This window comes from Salmo salar, chromosome 16, assembly GCF_965601325.2.
Source record: "Salmo salar chromosome 16, fSalSal1, whole genome shotgun sequence".
Classification (NCBI taxonomy): Eukaryota; Metazoa; Chordata; class Actinopteri; order Salmoniformes; family Salmonidae; genus Salmo; species Salmo salar.
In genome coordinates this window covers 84,232,543-84,259,036 of record NC_138306.1, presented here as the reverse complement: position 1 = coordinate 84,259,036, position 26,494 = coordinate 84,232,543, and the positions used below count along the sequence as shown (strand labels likewise).

Here is a 26,494-nt window from a genome sequence, read left to right as displayed (position 1 = left end):
GTGCAGTTGCAAACCGTAGTCTGGCTTTTTTATGGCGGTTTTGGAGCAGTGGCTTCTTCCTTGCTGAGCGACCTTTCAGGTTATGTCAATATAGGACTTGTTTTACTGTGCATATAGATACTTTTGTACCTGTTTCCTCCAGCATCTTCACAAGGTCCTTTGCTGTTGTTCTGGGATTGATTTGCACTTTTCGCACCAAAGTACGTTCATCTCTAGGAGATGTCTCCTTCCTAAGTGGTATGACGGCAGCGTGGTGTTTATACTTGCGTACTATTGTTTGTACAGATGAGCGTGGTACCTTCATGCATTTGGAAATTGCTCCCAAGGATGAACCAGACTTGTGGAGGTCTACAATTGTTTCTGAGGTCTTGACTGATTTCTTTTGATTTTCCCATGATGTCAAGCAAAGAGGCACTGAGTTTGAAGGTAGGCCTTGAACGTACCCCACTAGGCAGGGTAGCCTAGTGGTTAGAGAGTTGGGCTAATAACTGAAAGGTTGCACGTTCAAATCCCCAAGGGACAAATCTGTATTTCTGCCTTTGAACAAGGCAGTTAACCCATTGTTCCTAGGCCATCATTGAAAATAAGAATTTGTTTTAACTGACTTGCCTGGTTAAATAAAGGTTCAATAAAAAACATCCACAGGTACACCTCCCATTATGTCAATTAGCCTATCAGAAGCTTCTAAAGCCATGACATAATTTTCTGGAATTTTCCAAGCTGTTTAAAGACAGTCAATTTAATGTATGTAAACTTCTGACCCACTGGAATTGTGATACAGTGAATTATAAGGGAAATAATCTGTCTGTAAACAATTGTTGAAAAATGTACTTGTGTCATGCACAAAGTAGATGTCCTAACTGACTTGCCAAAACTATAGTTTGTTAACAAGAAATGTGTGGAGTGGTTGAAAAACGAGTTTTAATGACTCCAACCTAAGTGTATGTAAACTTCCGACTTCAACTGTACATATACATTTAAATTAGTTTGAATGACATAAATTAAACGAAAACATATTTTCTGTATAGATAACCCATAGGTTGAGCAGCACAAACGAATCTAGAATATTTATTTTTCATGAGCAGATCAATCAACTTCAATGCAGTTATCCAAATACATTCATCACCAATGACTAAAATAACAAATCAAGTTTTAGAAGACAATTTAATAAACATGTGGTATTTTCAAAGTATGTATATCATTAAACAAATGTTTCTTAGGCAGAGATTTAAATGTACACCATTGTTACACGGCGGAAAATGGGGGAGGGTTTAGTATTTTTTAAATTAAATTCACGGGAGGGTCATGTAATTTGTAATCAATTAAATGTCTCATTGCTCAGGGTTTGAGAATTAGTTGCATATTATAGTATCTCATGATGCCCCTCATCCCTGATTCTCTGCTGGGTCCGCAATATCAAGCTAAGTTCTGAACAAACAGAGTAGAAACGCAGATGGACAACTAGTAAAAGCACAAACCAGCTTTATTAAACCCACTGGATGCTTCAGCTGCAAATACAACATACAAGTCACACAAGCATATATTTATACCTTCCAACTAGGTGGAGTCACCACTCACCACTTCTAAGATAAACAATCAGTCTCTGTTCCTCTTACTTATTACATTGTCATGGCCCTGCCTGAGTCCAGAGCAGCATGAGCGGAGAGGTGTGTGAGATAGGACTGTGGTTAGTGTCGTTGGGGTGGACCCCTGCCGCCCTCCTCCCAGAGGTTTCTTCTCTCTTCAACTGTTGTCCTCATCTCGATGTTGAGTTCCACCTCTCTCCTTGCCCTAGTTACATAGAAACTAACCTAACTTATCAGGAACTGAGACTAGCCTGTTGCTCTTAACCTCCATCCTTAGAAATATTAATACACAGCAAGAACAAAACATGTCTGGACAGACACCTTCTGTACTCACCTCACAGTAACTTTCCTATACAAAGTTCAATAAAGTAGTTAGAATCCAACATGATCCATAGCCTATACTATAGGCAGAGGCTATACCAAGACCATGCACGGAGAAGCACAGTGCAAAGTTATATTTCTACGAAAATGGACTTCCTTCCCTAGTTTTTGTGCTGCTGGGATGGTGTATATAAAACTAGGCTACACTGCAATGGATAGGCGTTCCCAATCCAGGATGCATCACATCCGGCCGTGATTGGTAGTCCCATAGGGTGGCGCACAATTAGCCCAGCGTTGTCCGGGTTTGGCCGAGGTAGGTCGTCATTTTAAATAAGAATTTGTTGGTCAAGGGCACGTCGACAGATTTTTCACTTTTGGTTTCACTGGCCCAACGCTCTATCTGCTAGGCTACCTGCCACTCTTACATAGATGTGCAGGGCTCAATCATGTTGATGGCTCAATGATGTTGATGAATCTGTAACAACAACAGTGTATTAGCTAATGCGGCCATTACATCTAGCGCATGCTAGTTCACTCACTTATACAGCAATAACATACATTATATCTAGAGCATGCTAGCTAAGTCACTTATACAGCAATAACATACATTATATCTAGAGCATGCTAGCTAAGTCACTTATACAGCAATAACATACATTACACCTAGAGCATGCTAGCTAAGTCACTTATACAGCAATAACATACATTACACCTAGAGCATGCTAGCTAACTCACTTATACAGCAATAACATACATTATATCTAGAGCATGCTAGCTAAGTCACTTATACAGCAATAACATACATTACATCTAGAGCATGCTAGCTAACTCACTTATACAGCAATAACATACATTACATCTAGAGCATGCTAGCTAACTCACTAATAGAGCAATAACACACATTACATCTAGAGCATGCTAGCTAACTCACTAATAGAGCAATAACACACATTACATCTAGAGCATGCTAGCTGACTCACTTATACAGCAATAACACACATTACATCTAGAGCATGCTAGCTAACTCACTAATAGAGCAATAACATACATTACATCTAGAGCATGCTAGTTAACTCACTTATACAGCAATAACATACATTACACCTAGAGCATGCTAGCTGACTCACTTATACAGCAATAACACACATTACATCTAGAGCATGCTAGCTGACTCACTAATAGAGCAATAACACACATTACATTTAAAGCATGCTAGCTAACTCCCTTATAGAGCAATAACATATTACATTTATAGCATTTTAAAAATACATTTTAAAATGTTAAAAAAGCATGCTAGCTAACTCACTTATACAGTGATACCATACATTGCCTCTATAGCATGCTATTTAACTGACTTGCCTAGTTAAATAAAACAAATAAAAATGTAAGCATGAGCCCTGGCCTGCCCTGTTTTTGCTGAGGTAAACCCTTTGTGCTACCTACCAATAACTGTGCTGTGTACGGTGGCACTTTCTTAAAACTGCATTGTTGGTTATGGGCTTGTAATTAAGCATTTCACTGTAATGTCTACACCTGTTGTATTCAGCACATTTGACAAATAACATTTGATTTGATTTCAGGAGGTGTGAGGGTGTAAAAAATTAAAATAATCTGTGGCGCGGACTAGGCCTACTGATGTCCTGTTCAGTTTGAGAGGGAGAACCTGAAGACGAGGACAACTAGAGCTACGACTATAATTGATTTGAATTAAAGCAATGTGTTTCATTGCATATAATGAAACTATTTCTTTAGAGTTATTGATCTCACAATAAGCCATAGAGTAATTTACATTACTATGAAGTGGGAGCTGCGGAGATGGACAGAGCACAGGTCCTGAAAGTAGACTAATTCGAGAAGGTCTAATTCATTTAAACGGTCTTCAAATGAAAATGACTTTAGGCTACTAACAATAAGAGCGCTTTGTGTTGGAGCATATTCCTTCCTATTTAAGAAAAAAGAGGAAGGCCTGTACCTGTTTGACAGATGAAATTATAGTAAACTATCCATATATTTTGTCAGCAAATTCCTTCAATCACCATTAGGGTTGAATATTTTCCTGGTATTTTACAAATGTCCCATCCAGAGAATAAATCACTTTTCTTTCGGGTAACCCGGTACATCCCACGAAACCAGACATGTCATTCAAAAGCATATACATTTCTGAATTTGATTAGAGCTTTGTGCCATTATCCAATGCATAGCCTATAAAATACAGTGCATTCGGAAAGTATAAAGACCCCTTGAATTTGTCCACATTTTCTTATTTTACAGCCTTATTCTAAAATGGGTTAAATAGGTTTTTTTCTTCACTCTCATCAATCTACACACAATACCCAATAATGACAAAGCAAAAAAGGTTTTAAGAATGAAAAAAAAATCCATTTACATATATATTCAGACCCTTTACTCAGTACATTGTTGAAGCATCTTTGGCAGCGATTACAGCCTTGAGTCTTCTTGGGTATGACACTACAAGCTTGGTACGCCTGTATTTCGGGAGTTTCTCCCATTCTTCTCTGCAGATCCTCTCAAGCTCTGTCAGGTTCGATGGGAAGCGTTGCTGCACAGCTATTTTCAAGTCTTTCCAGAGATGTTCGATCGGGTTCAAGTCCGGGCTCTGGCTGGGCCAATCAAGGACTTGTCCCGAAGCCACTCCTGCGTTGTCTTAGCTGTGTGCTTAGGGTTGTTGTCCTGTTGGAAGGTGAACCTTCGCCCCCAGTCTGAGATCCTGAGCGCTCTGGAGCAGATTTACATCAAGGATCTCTCTGTACTCTCTCTGTGCTCCGTTCATCTTTCCTTCAATCCTGACTAGTCTCTCAGTCCCTGCCGTTGAAAAACATCCCCCATAGCATGATGCCGCCACCACCATGCTTCATCATAGGGAGGTGCCAGATTTCCTCCAGACGTGAAGTTTGGCATTCAGGCCAAAGAGTTCAATCTTGGTTTCATCAGACAAGAGAATATTGTTTCTCATGGTCTGAGAGTCCTTTAGGTGCCTTTTGGCAAACTCCAAGCAGGCTTTCATGTGCCTTTTACTTTGGAGGAGTGGCTTCTGTGATTTGTGGATTTGGTTGTCCTTCTGGGAGATTCTCCCATCTCCACAGAGGAACTCTGGAGCTCTGTCAGAGTGACCATTGGGTTCTTGGTCACCACCGAGACCTAGGCCCTTCTCCCCTGATTGCTTAGTTTGGCAGGATGGCCAGCTCTAGGAAGAGACGTGGTGATCCCAAACTTCTTCCATTTAAATATGATGGCAGCCACTGTGTTCTTGGGGACCTTCAATGCTGCAGACATTTTTTGGTACCCTTTCCCAGATCTGTACCTCAACACAATCCTGTCTCTGAGCTCTACGGACAATTCCTTCGACCTCATGGCTTGGTTTTTGCTCTGAAATGCACGGTCAACTGTGGGACCTTATATAGTGCCTTTCAAAATCATGCCCAATCAATTGAATTTAGCACAGGTGGACTACAATCAAGTTGTAGAAACATCTCAAGGACGATCAATGGAAACAAGATGCACATGAGCTCAATTTCGAGTCTCACAACAAATATTCTGAATACTTAGGTAAATAAGGTATCTGTTGTTAATTTGTAAGAAATTTGCAAAAATGTCTAAAAACCTGTTGTTTTCTCTTTGTCATTATGGGGTATTGCGTGAAGATTGATAAAGAAAATGTTTTATTTAATCAATTTTAGAATAAGGTTGTAACATAACAAAATGTGGAAAAAGGGAAGTGGTCTGAAAACTTTCCGAATGCACTGTAGGCCTGCCTGATGACATTTGTTGATGTCAGATACTTCAGTTGTAACTGGTTCTGTTAAACAACATTTTTACAGTTGATAGTAAACTTTAGCACGGTTCCAATCTTAGACTATGCTAAAGCCATTGTACATGAGAGGGCGTGCAAAACAACTTTTTTAGCATGGTAGTCCTGCGGTTAAAGGTGGCTGTGTTCTTTTGCCCATCTTAATCTTTTATTTTTATTGGCCAGTCTGAGATATGGCTTTTTCTTTGCAACTCTGCCTAGAAGGCCAGCATCGCGGAGTAGCCTCTTCACTGTTGACGTTGAGACTGGTGTTTTGCGGGTACTATTTAATGAATTGCCAGTTGAGGACTTGTGAGGCATCTGTTTCTCAAACTAGACACTCTAATGTACTTGTCCTCTTGCTCAGTTGTGCACCAGGGCCTACCACTCTTTCTATTTTGGTTAGAGCCAGTTTGCGCTGTTCTCTGAAGGGAGTAGTACATAGTTTTGTACGTCATCTTCAGTTTCTTGGCAATTTCTCGCATGGAATAGCCTTAATTTCTCAGAACAAGAATAGACTGACGAGTTTCAGAAGAAAGTTATTTGTTTCCGTCCATTTTGAGCATGTAATCGAACCTACAAATGTTGATGCTCCAGATACTCAACTAGTCTAATGAAGGCCAGTTTTATTGCTTCTTTAATCAGGACAACAGTTTTCAGCTGTGCTAACATAATTGCAAAAGGGTTTTCTAATGATCAATTAGCCTTTTACAATGATACATTTGGATTAGCTAACACAATGTGCCATTGGAACACAGGAGTGATGGTTGCTGATAATGGGCCTCTGTACGCCTACGTAGATATTCCCTTAAAAATCTGCAGTTTCCAGCTGTAATAGTCATTTACAACATTAACAATGTCTACACTGTATTTCTGATCAATTTTATGTTATCTAAATGGGCAAAAAATTTGCTTTTCTTTCAAAAACAAGGACATTTCTAAGTGACCCCAAACTTTTGAATGATAGTGTATGTGTGCCACAATTATTGACACCCCTTCATTCAATACCTTGTGCAACCTTCCTTTGCCAAGATAACAGCTCTAAGTCTTCTCCTATAATAGGTAATGAGGTTGGAGAACACATGGCAAGGGATCTGAGAGCATTCCTCCATACAGAATCTGTCCAGATCCTTCAGATTCCGAGGCCCACACTTGTGGATTCTCCTCATCAGCTCATCCCACAGGTTTTCTACTGGGTTCAGTTCAGGGGACTGGGATGGCCATGGCAAAACCTTGATTCTTTGGTCAGTGAACCATTTTTGTGTTGATTTTGAGGTGTGCTTTGGATCATTGTCCTGCTGGAAGATCCAACCACAGCCCATTTAAGCTTCCTAGCAGATGTAGTCCGGTTTAGATTTAATATCTGCTGGTACTTGATGGAGTCCATGATACCATGTATCCTAACAAGTGGTTCAGGGCCTTCGGAAGAAAAACAGCCCCACAACATCAAAGATCCATCACCATACTTCACAGTGGGGATGAGGTACTTTTCTGCATGGCTATCTTTCTGTCTACACCAAACCCACCTCTGGTGTTTGTTTCCAAAAAGCTCAATTTTGGTCTCATCTGACCATAGAACCCGGTCCCATTGAAAGTTCCAGTAAAGTCTGGCAAACTGTAGGCGCTTGAGTTTGTTGTTTGATGACAGCAAAGGCGTTTTTATGGCAACCCACCCAAACAAATTGTGTTTATGTAGGTGGCGTCTGATTGTAGTTTTGGAGACTTTCTGACCCCAAGACCCAACTGTTTGCAATTTTCCAGCTGTGATCCTTGGAGATTTTTTGGCCACTCAAACCATCCTCCTCACTGTGCGTGGGGTCAATATAGACACACGTCCTCTTCCAGGCCCATTGTTAACATCTCCGGTAACTTTAAACTTCTTAGTTATTGCCCTGATAGTGGAAATGGGCATTTTCAACCGTTGAGCTATTTTCTTATAGCCATTTCCTGACTTGTGCAGCTCAACAACCTTTTATCGCACATCATCACTGTATTCTGTGGTCTTTGCCATAGTGATGGATGACTATGGTAACTTGGCCTGTGTGTCACCATATATTTATACCCCAGTGAAACAGGAAGTCATGGCTTACCACTTAAGTGTTCCTAATCACTCAGGTGAACTTAAGAACATAAAATATGAATGGGAATATACTTCAGTTAGATTTTACTCATAATAATTTCTAGGGGTGCCAATAATTGTGGCACACATGTTTTGAAGAAAAACATTTATTTCACATGTATTTTTTTCAATCATTTTACTTTAATTAAAGGTTAGATTTTGGTGATTATTTTTAATGAAACACCAAGAGGATAAACAGCAAAGACATTTTTTTCACAGCCCGTTTTGCTCATATTTACCAAGGGTCACAATTTTAGTGGAGGGACCTGTATGTTCACCCCTACCCTTATCCACGGTGTTCTGCGAATCCACAACCTTCTGGCTACTTTGCCATGTAATGCTTACAAAATGAAGAACAGTTTCTAAAACTGCATATCTAAGGCTCTGGTCTGTCCTGGGAGTGAGGGTAAACACTCTGCAATCCACTTTATATTTCAATTATTATTTTGGGTATAGGGGAGGGTCACTTGTGTTTTTTTTCAAGTGTTCAGGAAGGGTCGAGTAAAAATATATTTAACTGAAGGGAGGGCCATCCATTTCCATTTCAGAGAGATTTTCTCCAGGTATCCCTTATTATAAATACCTTACAGTCCCTTAGTAGTCAAAAAATATATATCCAAGGTGAAAACCGATCCTCACACCATCTCTATCTGATACATGTTGTGTCTACTAGCTCATTCCCACAGAAAACTGCAGAGGGAAGCAGTACCACACAGTCAACCATCAGACTCCGTTGTTTCAACAAGAGAAACCGCAGAGGGTATTCAACCCTAAGGACAAATCCAAGGTCATCTCAATATCTTTACAGTAGAAGCTAACAAAACACACCAAAACTGACAAGGTGCACACTGATTAGTAGAGGCTAACATTCTATAATTCTCCCTTTCCTCTACACAGTTCACACAGTGAGAAACAATAGGATCCAATTCACTGTTACCACTTACTTTATGACATGAGAATTAAGTGATGGAGTGACTTTATCTTAGCTGGTCTGAGAGAACTTATGAGGCTTTTCTCCTTTATGTATACGTTGGTGTTTCTTTAAGCTGCTGTGTTGAGAGAAATTTTTCCCACAGTCAGAGCAGGAGTAAGGCTTCTCTCCTGTATGTATACGCTGGTGACATGTTAAGGTATATAATTGGGTGAAACAATTCCCACAGTCAGAGCAGAAGTGAGTCTTTTCTCCTGCATGTAAACATTGGTGTTTTTTTAAGTTGCTCTGTTGAGAGAAACTCTTCCCACATTCAGCGCAGGAGTAAGGCTTTTCTCCTGTGTGCGTTCTCTGGTGAACTGTTACCTCGGATGATGTTTTGAAGCATTTTCCACAGTCAGAGCAGAAGTAAGGCTTCTCTCCTGTGTGTGTTCTCTGGTGAACTGTTAGCTCAGATGATGTTGTGAAGCATTTTCCACAGTCAGAGCAGAAGTAAGGCTTTTCTCCTGTGTGTATACGTTGGTGTTTCTTTAAGCTGCTGTGTTGGGAGAAATTTTGCCCACAGTCAGAGCAGGAGTAAGGCTTCTCTCCTGTATGTATTCGCTTGTGACTATTTAACTTATCCAATTGGGAAAAACGCTTTTCACAGTCTGAGCAGGAGTAAGGCTTTTCTCCTGTATGTGAACGTTGGTGTCTTTTTAAGTTACTCTGTTGAGAGAAACTCTTCCCACAGTCAGAGCAGGAGTAAGGCTTTTCTCCTGTATGTATACGTTCATGTTTGATTAAGGTATCCAATAGGGAGAAACTCTTCCCACAGTCAGAGCAGAAGTAAGGATTCTCTCCTGTGTGTGTTCTCCGATGAACTGTTAGCTCATATGATGTTGTGAAGCATTTTACACAGTCAGAGCAAGAGTAAGGCTTCTCTCCTGTGTGTATATGTTGGTGGTTTTTTAAGTTTCTCCTTTGAGAGAATCTGCACCCACAGTCAGAGCAGGAGTAAGGCTTCTCTCCAGTGTGCACGCTCTGATGAACTGTCAGAGCCCCTGATGTTCTAAAGCTCTTCCCACAGTCAGAACAGGAGTAAGGCTTCTCTCCCGTATGAATACGCTGGTGTGTTTGTAAGCTTCCCAGTTGAGAGAAACTCTTCCCACAGTCAGAGCAGGAGTAAGGCTTCTCTCCTGTGTGCATACGCTGGTGAGATTTTAAGGTATTAAATTGGGCGAAACAATTCCCACACTCAGAGCAGAAGTAAGACTTTTCTCCTGTATGTATTAGCTGGTGCCTATTTAACTTATCCAATCGGGAGAAACTCTTTTCACAGTCGGAGCAGGAGTAAGGCTTCTCTCCTGTGTGCACTCTCTGATGAACTGTCAGAGCCCTTGATGTTGTGAAGCTCTTCCCACAGTCAGTGCAGGAATACAGATTCTCTCCTGTGTGTATTTTTAGGTGTATTTTTAGCTTTGATAGAATTGGGAAAATCTCCTCACAATGTGGGCAGTGGTGAGACCTCTTAGCTCTGTGATCTTCCTGCTGCTTTCTGGATGTAGAGAATGTCTCAACGTCACCTGTGTGAACAGTATCAGGAGAAAAAAAGTCAAGTTTTTGTGACATACGCAGAATCGGAAAAACATTACGAACACCTGCTCATTCCATGACATAGACTGACCAGGTGCAAGCTTTGATCCCTTATTGATATCACTTGTTAAATCCGCTTTAAATCAGTGTAGCTGAAGGGGAGGAGACAGGTTAAATAAGGATTTGTAAGCCTTGATACAGGTGAGACATGGATTGTGTATGTGTGGCATTCAGAGGGTGAATGGGCAAAACTAAAGATTTAAGTGCCTTTGAATGGGGTATGGTAGTATGTGCCAGGCGCACCGGTTTGTGTCAAGACCTCCAATGCTGCTGGGTTGACGCTGAACAGTTTAACTTATGTATCAAGGATGGTCCACCACCCAAAGGACATCCAAACAACTTAACACAACTGTGGGAAGCATTTGAGTCAACATGGGCCAGCCTCCGTGTGAAATGCTTTCGACACCTTGTAGTGTCCATTATGGCTGTCCCCAACAACAACAAAAATATGTGGTTCATTCAGCTAATCGATTGGTCAAAAATGTTTAAACATGTATTTCTCCAGTGCATTCGGAAATTATTCAGACCCCTAGAATTTTTCCACATTTTGTTACGTTACAGCCTTATTCTAAAATGGATTACATTGTTTGTTATTTCTCATCAATCTACACATATTACCCCATAATGACAAAGCAAAAACAGTTTTTTTTTAAATGTATAAATAATAAAAAACAGAAATATTACATTTACCTAAGTATTCAGACAAGGGATGCACGATATATCGGTGAACATATCGGAATCTGTCGATACTAGCTAAAAATGCCAACATCGGTATCGGCCCGATGTCTAGTTTAACGCCGATGTTAAAAACCAATGTCAAAGCTACTGTGCATACCTACGTAATGACGCCACGTAAAATGAAGCTACACGTGCGACATCGCATTCCTAACCTAGCCCACACAATATCCGCTGTGTGGATCGAGTGGTCAACAAGTCGAGCAGTCATTTGAAAGAGTAAGAAAATTTCAGCGAGACAACTCAAAGGCGAAATCCATTAAAGCCAAGATAATGGAATTCATTGCCCTTGACAATCAACCGTTCTCTATCGTGGGTGACGTTGGCTTTCGCCGACTGGTCAAGCACCGATACACACTACCAAGTGTGCTATTTGTTGCACTACCGGAGTTACACAGTAATAGAGTCACTGCTATTAGCTTCTCGACATACATACTATGGAACGCCGTTTGAGTCTTTGCGTGTCAAAAAAGATACAGTAGCACTGTCAAAGCTGTACAAAAAAGTCTGCTAACAAGCAAACACCGGCCGTGAACGATGTGTTTATTACTGTGTTGGTAATAAAGCATAATTTCTTTGACCGCAACTTCTGGGGTAGCTAGCTAGCTAGCTTTAGCTTGGTACCTAGTTAGCACCAATACAACCAGCCTGAAAACAATGACCAGTAGAAACTGCAGTCATTTTCATTAATCTTAGCAATGATTTAGGAATCCTTGTAAGTATTAGCTAGGTTGTCACTTGTGGTTCGCCTATTAAATTGAACTTCAGTTCATGAAAATAAATAGCTAGCCAGCTACTTAACCCTGTTGCCCAAAGCTAACATTATAAGCAGCCAGCTAGCTTCATCTTCCTAGTGAGGCTCGACCGGACCGGGTTATGTGTTGTGAAGCTAGCCACAATAAGGATTAGGCACACTAGTGGAATTTGCGGTTTGCCTACAAAATAAAAGTATGTCATTGACAGTGATGCAAATTAATACAAATAGTAGAATTATGCCATACCTTTATTTTGAAGGCTAACCGCAAAGTCCACTATTGTGGCTAATCCTTATTGTGGCTAACTACACATAGATGGGTCCAACCACCATTAATCAAATAAGAACAGTCTTATAAATTAGGGTTATTTTAGATGACACCTAGCTATATAGTTAGCTAGATAACTTTAGCTACTGAAACAGATGTCGTTTTGCTATGTTTTTGGGGAAGAACATTGTTTGCATCCATGAGCTAGCTGGCTTTTTTTTCTTCTCTTCTGACCAGCACTGTACCTGCGCGAGACAACTTTACCAGCATCATAGCATACGTATCAATGAATCGTTGTGACATATGAAATACGAGTGATAGTGTAATCAATGTGTAATAACTACGTAAAAAATGAATGAATGCGTAGAATTACTGTGACGTGCAGTCATATTCAGGTCCTGATTGGTCAACAAGCTTATTTGACACGTCAAATAGAAATCCTGGTTGAGAATGAAACAACTGAACAACGAAACAGCACAGCAAGTAAGTGAAAGAAATAGGTTTTGATTATGTTTTACTGGTAATGGGGATATACTTAAATGCCAACAAAATAACTTTTTGGTCAGTGTGTGTGTAACCTTTATATAACTAGGCAAGTCAGTTAAGAACAAATTCTTATTTACAATGACTGCCCAGACGACACCAGGCCAATTGTGCACAGCCGGATGTGATACAGCCTGGATTCAAACCAGGGGATGTTGTTACGACTCTTGCACTGAGATGCAGTGCCTTAGACCGCTGCGTCCGTGTGTGTGTTAACTATTTCACTGTACTAGAATGTTTAAAAGGCCACAAAAAATGTAAATATTGGTTATCGGTATCTTTTTTATGGGCAAGGAAAATATATGATAACGGTATCGGCCAAAAATGTCATATCGGTGCATCACTAATTCAGATGCTTAACTCAGTACTTTGTTGAAGCACCTTTGACAGCTATTACAGCCTCGAGTCTTCTTCGGTATGACGCTACAAGCTTGGCACACCTGTATTTGGGGAGTTTCTCCCATTCTTCTCTGCAGATCCTTCCAAGCTCTGTCAGGTTGGACAGCTATTTTCAGGTCTCTCCAGAGATGTTCGATCGGGTTCAAATTCGTGCTCTGTCTGGGCAACTCAAGGACATTGAGAGACTTGTCCCAAAGCCACTCCTGTGTTGTCTTGACTGTATGCTTAGGGTCGTTGTCCTGTTGGAAGGTGAACCTTCACCCCAGTCTGAGGTCCTGAGCAGGTTTTCCCCAAGGAGCTCTCTGTTCTTTACTCTGTCTTTCCATCGATCCTGACTAGTCTCCCAGTACATGGTGCAGAAAAACAGCCCTACAGCATGATGCTGCCACCACCATGCTTCACCGTAAGGATGGTGTCAGGTTTCCTCCAGACGTGACGCTCGGCATTCAGGCCAAAGACTTCAATATTGGTAACATCAGACCAGAGAATCTTGTTTCGCATGGTCTGAGAGTCTTTAGGTGCCTTTCGGCCAACTCCATGACGGATTTCATGCCTTTAACTGAGGAGAGGCTTTGGTTTTTGCTCTGACATACACTGTCAACTGTGGGACCTTGCATAGACATGTGCCTACTCAATTGAATTTACCACAGGTGGACTCCAATCAAGTTGTAGAAACATATCAAGAATGATCAATGGAAACAATGTATCTGAGCTCAATTTCGAGTCTCATATCAAAGGGTCTGAATAGTTATGTAAATAAGGTATTTCTGTTTTTAAATTAGCATAAATGTCTTAACCTGTTTTCGCTTTGTCCTTGTGGGTTATTGTGTGTAGACTGATGAGGCTTTTTATTTATTTAATCAATTTTAGAATAAGGCTGTAATGTAACAAAATGTGTAAAAAATCAAGGGGTCTGAATACTTTCCGAATGCACTGTATAGACACATCTGTTGTGTTTTAATCAAATCAACCATATGCACTGAGCGTTTCTGATGGTTTAAGTGCACTGTTTGATGAAATAATTAAGACACACAAATGACTAGAGGGAGTCCGACCACAAGTGATTTGATCGTGCCTGGCTGGGCTCAGACTTTTTATTTATTTTTATAAACAGTGAGTGACTGTGACTAGCACCCATTGTCTCACTCTCCTCCCTGCTGCACCGACCACCACAGAACATCAACAGTGTTTATCGCGCTGTCCGTGTTGCTGAAGCTGCAACATAATTACACCCATTTCTGACAGAAAATTTCTGTTACTGAAATCCCTGATTTGTTTAGGAAAATCATACCCTATTCCCTCAATCCTTACTCTATTTATGAGAGATATGTATGCATCGCATGCACATGACCAATAGGGCCTAACCTATAGCATATCATAATCACATAAACAAACTCAGAACATCATAACAGCAAAATTGATGAGGAGGACGTTGTCATGACGTTGCCCTCTTTGGACACAGCGAGCACCATCCCCCTACCTCTGCACCATCCCCCTCTCTCTCTCTCTCTCTCCTACACCCAGGCTGCTGTGGTCAGAGTGGTCATAAATTCCTGGAGGAGATTCTTCCTCATGGCCAGACAGTATAGAGAGAGAGTGAGTTTCATAGAGAGAACAAATGAATTTCTTCCACAGCACAGAACGTGAGAACTGAACAATATTCATGTTCTGGAGAATGTATACACGGCCGGGGAAGAATCCAGCTATGAACTGGTCCGTTTGGTACAATTTTGTGAAACTCATGAGAGACAATACAGCCACATTACCATAACCCTGTTTATACAAGAGTCTCAGTTATGAGGCTTACATCTAATTGTTGTATAAAATGAATGAGTAAAGATTAAACTATTTGTGAAATGATGTAATGTGATTTTAGACTGTTTAATGAAGGAAACTCCAATTCCCTTTGGAGTTGAACTAAATCAGAGGACCGCCCCCTGAGCACAGGCAGGACCCGGCGTCATGGGACAGCCCTTTTCTATGTTCCGAATAAAACCCCCACCTGGGTTTTCCCATTTCAGACCAGCTTACCTCGACACCCACGAGAGGACTAAGGTTGTAGACCAGTACCTCATCACAGAGGGCTAAGGTTTGAGTAGAGACCATGCATTTCTCAACCATACCACGTGGTTAACCTGTTAGGGCTAGGGGGCAGCATTTGCACGTCTGGATAAAAAAAATGTACCCGATTTAATCTGGTTACTAATCCTACCCAGTAACTAGAATATGCATATACTTATTATATATGGATAGAAAACACTCTAAAGTTTCTAAAACTGTTTAAATGGTGTCTGTGAGTATAACAGAACTCATTTGGCAGGCAAAACCCTGAGACATTTTCTGACAGGAAGTGGATACCTGATACCTGTATTACCTTTAAACCTATCCCATTGAAAAACACAGGGGCTGAGGAATATTTTGGCACTTCCTATTGCTTCCACTAGATGTCACCAGCCTTTACAAAGTGTTTTGAGTCTTCTGGAGGGAGATCTGACCGAACAAGAGCCATGGAACGATGATGTCCCATTAGACACCTGGCGCGCGAGTTCATGTTGGGTACCCTCGTTCCAATACGTTATAAAAGAGTATGCATTCGTCCACCTTGAATATTATTCATGTTCTGGTTAAAAAAGGCCCTAATGATTTATGCTATACAACGTTTGACATGTTTGAACGAACGGAAATATATTTTTTCCCCTCGTTCATGACAAGAAGTCCGGCTGGCTTAGATCATGTGCTAACAAGACGGAGATTTTTGGACATAAATGATGAGCTTTTTTGAACAAAACTACATTCGTTATGGACCTGTGATACCTGGAAGTGACATCTGATGAAGAGAATCAAAGGTAATGGATTATTTACATAGTATTTTCGATTTTAGATCTCCCCAACATGACGTCTAGTCTGTATCGCAACGCGTATTTTTCTGGGCGCAGTGCTCAGATTATTGCAAAGTGTGATTTCCCAGTAAGGTTATTTTTAAATCTGGCAAGTTGATTGCGTTCAAGAGATGTAAATCTATAATTCTTTAAATGACAATATAATATTTTACCAATGTTTTCTAATTTTAATTATTTAATTTGTGACGCTGACTTGACTGCCGGTTATTGGAGGGAAACGATTTCCTCAACATCAATGCCATAGTAAAACGCTGTTTTTGGATATAAATATGAACTTGATAGAACTAAAAATGCATGCATTGTCTAACATAATGTCCTAGGAGTGTCATCTGATGGAGATTGTAAAAGGTTAGTGCATCATTTTAGCTGGTTTTATGGTTTTGGTGACCCTGTCTTTGACTTGACAAAACATTACACACAACTCTTGTAAATGTACTGTCCTAACATACTCTAGATTTATGCTTTCGCCGTAAAACCTTTTTGAAATCGTAAAACGTGGTTAGATTAAGGAGATGTTTATCTTTCAAAGGGTGTAAAATAGTTGTATGTTTGAAAAATTTGAATTTTGACATTTATTTGGATTCAAATTTGCCGCTCTTGAAATGCACCTGCTGTTGATGGAGTGCACCACGGGTGGCACGCTAGCGTCCCACCTAGCCCATAGAGGTTAAACTCTTAGACTATCTAACCGACAGAATAAGAACAAATCTTTGATACTAATTACTAGTCTGCAGCTAGGAATTCGGTATCATTGAACGCGAAGACCGACAACCGCCGAAACATCTATTCTATAACGACTTTGCTGAATGTTACTCTGCACTATCCATTCTAACCACGGCAGAGAGAGAGAGGGTGGACAAACTCTCCAACAGAAACAAACTTTCCAACAGAGATCAGGACGACACACTGAGCATAAATATATATATTGATTGCAATTATTCCTGAATGAGTGAGCGTTCATGTGCAAAGGATTAGCATTTCAATTGTTATAATTATCGACTTTGTAGTGTCTTATCTGTCGACCCCCACTTCCCTTTTGCCCACCAAGCCGCGATAGCGGTTTATCCCGCTAGGGAAACTCCACTATGATTTCCTTGTAACTATATCTACTGTTTGTTTATGCATTTCTGTGATTACTTAGTTAGTAAATAAATAATTTAAGACAATTGATGTATGGATGACTCATAGTGAAGACTGGGTTCGTGCAGATAACCAACAATTTAAGACGTTTGGAGTGAGACTAACGTGAGGTAAAGAATAATCCATTAATTTGAAGACTAATTGATCAGATATTAAAATAACTGAAATGTTATATTAGGAAAATTATAACTTTGTAATCTGAATATCTTCCTTGGTGCCCGACTTCCTAGTTAATTACAGTTACATGATTAATTAGTTTAATCGCGTAATAATAATTACAGAGAGTTATTTGATAAAAATAAGTCTTCAGTTTTAATGATGCCAAAGACACGACAAAGTGACAAACTCGAAACTGGAGAATGTTTGCTCAGGAGGTAAAGGGGAAGTCAGATGTATGGAATACATGTGACTAGTTGTGGAAAAAAATGGAGATCAAGACAAATGAGGTAAGGAGCAAATGCTGTCGGCATATTATGTGAGCCAAACAGGTGCTGTTAGATTACAATATCCTTTTTCTGACCGTTTGCAACAATGTAAACAACACAAAATAAATTATAAGCGGACCGGAGAGTCTGTTGTAAAAAAATTAAATGTTATGCCTTTATTACAGCAAAGACTAAAAACAGTCACATTCGTGAAAGCAATTTCCGAAATGGAACGGTTTATTTATTGTTTACGCTAATTATTCAAGTGTTGCTTTTTTATTTGATTTTAAAACTAAAATGCTTGATTCCATTTAAAATCATGAATGACTGGTATGCTGTGTGATGACATGAACGAATTCATGACTGATTGATACAGTAGACTATATAAGTATTGAAATACAGGCCTAAGTAAGTTACGGTATTAATACTTTAAAGGATGCGCTCTTAGGACTACAGCTGGATGGTGGTTATACAAGGCTATTATACTAAGCCTACCAATGATAACGCCATTACCTATTATCATAATGATGATCATAATAATAGTAATATTCAAGAAATATCAAGAAAAAGGAAGGCTATTATTATTATTATTATTTTTCTGTCACTAAATGAATCATAAATAATACCAGAGAGGCTGTTTTAACAGAAAGAGAAAGTAAAGCCTTTATTACAGCTTAGCAAAGACTACAAACAGCCAAATTCGTGAAATTGTTTATCCAACATGTGGTTGCATGAGTCTTGGTGCTCATGGAATCAGTAGGCTATTAAACAAACACTCAAACAGGCAACACAAGCAAGATCTGTATTATTTCTGTTGATATACAGCTCTGGAAAAAATTAACAGACCACTGCATAATTATCGGTTTCAGTGGTTTTACTATTTATAGGTATGTTTTGGTAAAATTAACATTTTTGTTTTATTCTACAAACTACTGACAACATTTCTCCCAAGCACATTGATGTGTTTCAGAACCACAGACAGCGACCACTATCCAACACAGGAAAAAGCGCATTTGTTATAAAATACAACTTTTTTTTATTAGTGATGCACCATTGTTCTTACATAATATAACCATAGACAATTTCAGTAGCACATGTCTTAGAGTGATGGACTGCGCCATCCCCACAGCCTCCACAATGGATTAGTCCACTCAGACAGGCGTGAAACAAACAGGTCACTCGTACACCATGAATTTAATTTGTTTTATATTTGCTACTGCTCGACCTAAGAAATGTTCGTGGACCAACAGCCTATCGACCAAATAATCGACTAAATGGGGTCAGCCCTAGAGTCCATGCTCCATGTTCTGTGGGGGGGTGCAACTCAATATTAAAATGTTTTGAACTCTCAGTGTACAGTTGAAGTCGGAAGTTCATATACAATTAGGTTGGAGGCATTAAAACTCGTTTTTCAACCACTCCACAAATTTCTTGTAAACAAACTATAGTTTTGGAAAGTCGGTTAGGACATCCACTTTGTGCGTGACACAAGTCATTTTTCCAACAATTGTTTACAGAAAGATTATTTCACTTATAATTCACTGTAACACAATTCTAGTGGGTCAGAAGTTTACATACACTAAGTTGACTGTGCCTTTAAACAGCTTGGAAAATTTCAGAAAATTATGTCATGACTTTAGAAGCTTCTGGTAGGCTAATTTACATAATTTGAGTCAATTAGAGGTGTACCTGTGGATGTATTTCAAGGCCTACCTGCAAACTCAGTGCCTCTTCGCTTGACATCATGGGAAAATCAAAAGAAATCAGCCAAGACCTTAGAAAAAAAATGGTAGACCTCCACAAGTCTGGATCATCCTTGGGAGCAATTTCCAAACGCCTGAAGGTACCACGTTCATCTGTTAATACAATAGTACACAAGTATAAACACCATGGGACCACGCAGCTGTCATACTGCTCAGGAAGGAATGCGTTCTGTCTCCTAGAGATGAACGTAATTTGGTGCGAAAATAACAAATCAATCCCAGAACAACAGCAAAGTACCTTGTGAGGATGCTGGAGGAAACAGGTACAAAAGTATCTATATCCACAGTAAAACGAGTCCTATATCGACATAACCTGAAAGGCCGCTCAGCAAGGAAGAAGCCACTGCTCCAAAACCGCCATAAAAAAGCCTGACTATGGTTTGCAATTGCACATGGGGATAAAGATCGTACTTTTTGGAGAAATGTCCTCTGGTCTGATGAAACAAAAATGGAACTGTTTGGCCATAATGACCATTGTTATGGTTGAAGGAAAAAGGGGGAGGCTTGCAAGCCGAAGAACATCATCCCAACCGTGAAGCACGGGGGTGGCAGCATCATGTCGTGGTTGTGAGGGTAATTTGCTGCAGGAGGGACTCGTGCACTTCACAAAATAGATGGCATCATGAGGATGGAAAATGATGTGCATATATTGAAGCAACAGCTCAAGACATCAGTCAGGAAGTTAAAGCTTGGTCGCAAATGGGTCTTCCAAATGGACAATGAAGTTGTGGCAAAATGGCTTAAGGACAACAAAGTCAAGGTATTGGAGTGGCCATCACAAAGCCCTGACCTCAATCCTATAGAAAATGTGTGGGCAGAACTGAAAAACATGTGCGAGCAAGGCCTACAAACCTGACTCAGTTACACCAGCTCTGTCAGGAGGAATGGGCCAAAATTCACCCTACTTATTGTGGGACGCTTGTGGAAGGCTACCCGAAATGTTTGACCCAAGTTAAACAATGTAAAGGCAATGCTAACAAATACTAATTGAGTGTATGTAAACTTCTGACCCACTGGGAATGTGATGAAAGAAATAAAATCTGAAATAAATAATTATCTCTACTATTTTTCTGACATTTCACATTCTTAAAATAAAGTGGTGATCCTAACTGAACTAAGACAGGGCATTTTTACTAGGATTAAATGTCAGGAATTGTGAAAAACTGAGTTTATATGTATTTGGCTAAGGTGTATGTAAACTTCCAACTTCAACTGTACATATCAATCAAATGTATTTTAAGAAGCCCTTTTTACATCAGCAGTTGTCACAAAGTGCTTTACAGGAACCCAGCCTAAGACCCCAAAGAGCAAGCAATGCAGATGTAGAAGCACGGTGGCTAATAAAAACTCCCTAGAATGGAGGAACCTAGGAAAAAAACCGAGCGAGGAAAAAGGCTCCAAGGGTGACCTTATACAAATATTAACATTTTTTTTAAATCAAATAAATAGTTTCAACGATATTGAAAAACCATCCCGTGGCATTTTCCAAATACCCTGGTATACAGTATACCACCCAAGCCTAGTAACTACAGACTCATTTCATACAACTTCAAAACACTGTCAGGTTGTCTTCTTCATTTCTTTAGTCTATTCTCTGATCACTCCAGATAGACCAGTTGTTCAGGGATGTGTGATGTTGAATTACAGAATTCAACCTAGCAACAGACTGGGTCATAACTTGTGGAGGTCTAACTTATGAAGATAACTTATAGACAAAACCTGCTCTTACCATGACTAACAGATTTTCCAATCTTCTCCTCTTCTTCATCTTTAATGTTGACATTCAGCTCCAGTGTTTGACTGCAGTCTTCCAGCTTCACTGATGTCATCTCTGGATCCTGCATTGCAAACTGGGCTCCACTGTCACAATCTGGACCCAGTGACTGTAGGTTTGGACTCAGTGTGGAAGGAGAGAGGCAGGCTGGGTTTGTCCTCACTGTTGATGTTACCGGCCTCAGACAATCTGAGTTGGCCTGTAGTAATAAAGAGGAACGGACACAAAAAGTTATTGACTTGACAGTTCTGGCGCTTTCTCTATTCTCTAAAAATATATTAGATTTATTCTCTTGGCTTCTAACTTGAAATATCCTTATTCATATTAACATATTAGAATTGGGTGTATGCAAATGTACTGAGGGAGAAAAGGGAGTGCAGATAGTTTACATTCTCAGAACATGTTATGGTTAAATCTCATGTATCCTATGGAGAGAAGGGCAACGGTCTGGTTTCAGTCACTGATAAGATTGTATAGCTGTGGATTAGGGAGGAGTGAGGAATGTGGGCCGAGGTCAGGTCAGATGAAGGAACACTCCTATGACATACACACATAGGAGGCAGGGCCATGACTACACCAATGAGAAGAACAACTTAAGTTCCTGCCTAGCAACAGAGATGTATTGTCTGTCTAGAATGGGTAGGAGTTTGTGAAAACATGTCTGTCTTATGCAGCTGTTTGACCCAGTGAGTGAATACATTTGGTTGGAGCTTTGACTAGTTGTCTGTTAGGTTCTAAATAAACAGATTAAAAAACTAACATTTCTTATTCACTTATTTAATTTCAATACATCAGGCAGCTAAACATTGACAACAAAACTTTCATTCATTTACATTAGACAAAGTTCACACTTTAAATGACAAAGTAAGTGCATGTAACCTATAGTAGATTTAAAAATGAATATAAATGCATAACTGACTCAAAAGACATTTAGTACAAGGTTGCAGTTTGTTTTAGGCCGCACTATGTACTATTTTACTGAATAACCTTGTTTTCACTGTATATTTTCACTCTCAAAACCCAAATCGTCAGTGGTTGAAAAATAACTCAATTTTCATACTTTAGTAAAAGTAAATGCTATACATCAAATTCCTTATATTAAAGCAACAATGTGTAACTTTTTGGGCAACCCGACCAAATGCACAATTGTGAGTAATAGATCTTTCAGTCTCATTGAAAGCAAGTCTAAGAACCGGTAGATACGTTCTTTGTGCGCCATTCCTGTGCTTTCCATTCTTAAGTTTAGTTTTTGAGTCTTTTACTTTCGGTCTTGTACTGTACACCAGCGTCAAACAACTGACTATACATTATTTTTGGTTATGGAAAATATATTTCACAGCGGTTTAGATGGTACAATGATTCTCCACACAAAGACTGCTTGTTTTGCCACAAACTGAAATTAGATGAACTATTCACATTTTTGCAACCAGGAAATGGAGGGATTTCTGCATAGCGCAACTCTAAGCAAACCAGATGGCATGATTTTCCAGTTTTTTTATTTTATTTACGGAAAGCCGGGGGCACACTCCAACACTCAGGTTTTATTCAAAAATGCATTTGTGTTTAGTGAGTGTTTATGGTGTTTAATGGGTCTGCCAGATCAGAGGCAGTAGGGATGACAATGCGTGAATTGGATGATATTGCTGTTTAGCAGTATGGGGGCCACGAAAAAAACATCAACAAAGGCGGCACAAAAACACCCAAATTCGTCCTTTTAGAAACTGCATAGTATAGTGATCCAGGTCTTTAGATGTTGTACGCATGAAATTGTGTCATTCCGAACTTTATCCGCAAATTCATATTCCATTTTGTTTTGCAACTCGAGCAATAACTCTGTCCATTTTAGATGTAATAAAGGAAACACTTTGAATAAATGAGGGATACAAAGTATATTGAAAGCATGAAGTGCTTCCACACAGGAAGTTCCAGACACTTGTAGAATCTATGCCAAGGCGCATTGAAGCTGTTCTGGCATCACATCTGGAGGAAACCTGGCACCATCCCTACGGTGAAGCATGGTGGTGGCAGCATCATGCTGTGGGCATATTTTTCAGCAGCAGGGACTGGGAGACTAGTCAGGATCAAGGAAAAGATTAAGGATGCAAAGTACTGAGAGATCCTTGATGAGAACCTGTTCCAGAGCACTCTGGACCTCAGATTAGGGAGAAGGTTCTCATTCCAACAGGACAACGACCCTAAGCACACAGCCAACACAACGCAGGAGTGGCTTCGGGGCAAGTCTCAATGTCCTTGAGTGGCCAAAGCAGAGCCCAGATTTGAACCCGATCAAACATCTCTGGAGAGACCTGAAAACAGCTGTGCAGTGCTCTCCATCCAACCTGACAATGCATGAGAGGATCTGCAGAGAACAATGCAGAGAAACTCCACAAATACAGGTGTGCCAAGCTTGTAGCGTCATTCCCAAGAAGACGAGGCTGTAATCGTTGCCAAAGGTGCTTCAACAAAGTACTGAGTACAGGGTCTGAATATTTATGTAAATAAGGTATCTGTTTTTTGTTTGTTTTTAAATAAATTGGCTAAAATAAAAAATAAAACTGTTTTTGCTTTGTCATTATGGGGTATTGTGTGTAGATTGCATTTTTTTCCTCATAAATTTAATCCATTTTAGAATACAGATGTAACGTGATAAAATGTGGAAAGAGTCAAGTGGTCTGAATACTTTCCGAATGCACTGTAGTACGCTAATGTTACCTAGCTGGCCTGGCGCATTGTTGCCCATGAAAGCCTAGTGAGCAAGCATTTTAGCCAGGTAGCCTAGGACAAAGAAAAACTTAAAGCGTGTTCTATATGACAGAGTTATAGACCATTTAAGCAACATGAAAGAGTTGGATAGCATTGGCCTTTCTCTACAAGTAGGGTGAGTCAACATGTGTTTTCTACTTGCACACACACACACACACACACACACACACACACACACACATACACACACACACACACACACACATCAGTGCCATGGACAGCCACATCATATTTAGCTGACGTTGACTAAAATGTAATTTGTATCTTTTACCAAAAAGACTAAGCATAAATGATTAGATGTTGAAGTTGAAATGGTGCTGGAATAGTGGAGGCAGCTCCTGTTTTCTTTGACTTGCGGTAACTCTCCATGGTTCTACATCAATAGCTGTTTAGTAGTCCGAAAATGTCGGAAACATTACCTTGCTTGACCATGTTGTAGGTCACTTAACTGTTTGTTACATGCAATATGTTTTGTAGACTTCACCGGACAGATGTTGCTCTCCGGTTTTGTTATTAAAAATGTGTGGTTGAATGTATTCTGCCACTGCGTCTTATTGTCTAGGCCTGAGGCCTATATATCACAGTGGCAAGGCATATGAACTAACAGGTTATAGCGCAAACAATGCAATCATTACATAGGTTATAATATGTTTTGGGCTTCCACAGTGATTTTACTAATAAAATGTATTTCTATTCTGATTTCAGATTATCAAGCCTTACAAAATAATGGTGACAGAACATCCTACATTTTTCTCAATAATCATTAGAACGTTGTGTAAATGGCAGTTATTTAGGAGCAAAATACAGATTTTCGTCTAAGATACAAATTTTCACAGGTGTTTTTCTTGACTGACTACAATTTGATTGATGTGGTGTTTTTACTGTGTTATATCATGGAACACAGACAGAGTTGGCGCCGCCATTTTACATGCTCGTGAGACTTTTTTTTAAAACAAAAAAACAATAACATCTCAATTAAATTGATTCTTTATTAAATTACCTTGACATAACGTACAGAACATTCAAAAAGACAAACCCCAAATCTTCTAGCTATGTGACATGTAAAATATTTGTTCGCGTTCTTCTCTCACTCGGTTTTTGACACAAAAACAACACATAACAACCTTTGTTACGGATTTGTTACCTAGCATGTTATGACATGTTCTTTCGATATTAGAAAGTGCAAACGTGCAAAGACATACCTGTAGTAATACATACAAAGGTTATCGTCTTGACAGCACAGTTCTAACGCTTTTGTTATTCTGAAGAATGGTCCACGCCTACCCGGAACTTCTTCTTCTTCTCCTCCTCCTCCTCCTCCTCTGGAATTGAACGGTGGTTGGCATCGAAAATGTTGCATTACCGCCCCCAACTAGATTATAATATAAACCCATTATACTTTGTCTTACAAAATGGAAAAAACATAAAATAAATGTTCTATACCCCCTAAAAATACCCTTCCAAATAACTCTACACTCATTTAAAACCCACTACCCCATTCCACTACTGTGATCCTATCTGCTCCTGCACCATGCCAATGGCCTCGGAGGGCGGGACACCACCCATCAACACACCCTGTACTCTTCTGGAATCAAATCAAATCAGATCTCGTATACCCAAATACTTCTCTGCGGCTGCCATCACAACATCTATATTCTGTGATTTACGTTCCATCTCTGCAGTACAGTTGATAATCATTACTATGAACGCTAAGAAGTCAACCTTACTGAAGCATATGACTCGATAGCATATGACTTGCTGGCACAGATCCTCTCAGGATCCCTCCCCCTTGACCCATCCTCCTATAATTTCTTCACTGCTTCAGCATACCACACCGCCCTGCACTACTCTGACCACACCCCCCTGCACTACTCTGACCACACCGCCCTGCACTACTCTGACCACACCCCCATGCACTACTCTAACTACAACCCCCTGCACTACTCTAACCACACCCCCCTGCACTACTCTAACCACACCCCCTGCACTACTCTGACCACACCCCCTGCACTACTCTGACCACACCCCCTGCACTACTCTAACCACACCCCCCTGCACTACTCTAACCACACCCCCCTGCACTACTCTGACCACACCCCCTGGACTACTCTGACCACACCCCCTGCACTACTCTAACTGCAATGCACTACTCTAACTGCACTGCACTACTCTGACCACACCTCCTGCATTACTCTGACCACACCCCCCTGCACTACTCTGACCACACCGCCCTGCACTACTCTGACCACACCCCCCTGCACTACTCTGACCACACCCCCCTGCACTACTCTAACCACACCCCCTGCACTACTCTGACCACACCCCCCTGCACTACTCTGACCACACCCCCCTGCACTACTCTAACCACACCCCCCTGCACTACTCTGACCACACCCCCTGCACTACTCTAACTGCACTGCACTACTCTAACTGCACTGCACTACTCTGACCCCCCTGCACTACTCTGACCACACCCCCTGCACTACTCTAACTGCACTGCACTACTCTAACCCCCCTGCACTACTCTGACCACACCCCCTGCACTACTCTAACCACACCCCCTGCACTACACTGACCACACCCCCTGCACTACACTAACCACACCCAATGCACTACTCTGACCACACCCG

The 26,494-nt window shown here is 40.3% G+C and overlaps 1 protein-coding gene across 2 annotated transcripts; it reads right to left on the bottom strand.

Annotated features, from left to right (window-relative positions):
• Positions 1 to 1,465: 1,465 nt before the first annotated feature.
• LOC106575847 (uncharacterized) lies at positions 1,466 to 25,498 on the bottom strand. Of its 2 annotated transcripts, XM_082963068.1 has the most exons (4): positions 25,067 to 25,498; positions 21,057 to 21,300; positions 8,779 to 10,330; positions 1,466 to 2,382 (listed from the first exon to the last, which is right to left on the bottom strand). In XM_082963068.1, exons 2-3 carry the CDS (start codon positions 21,169 to 21,171, stop codon positions 8,817 to 8,819), a joined length of 1,629 nt encoding a protein of 542 aa, XP_082819194.1. In that variant the 5' UTR covers positions 21,172 to 21,300; positions 25,067 to 25,498; the 3' UTR covers positions 1,466 to 2,382; positions 8,779 to 8,816. The 2 variants fall into 2 exon arrangements, with proteins under 2 accessions (XP_082819194.1, XP_082819193.1); XM_082963067.1 differs by having other exon boundaries at positions 1,466 to 10,330.
• Positions 25,499 to 26,494: the final 996 nt, after the last annotated feature.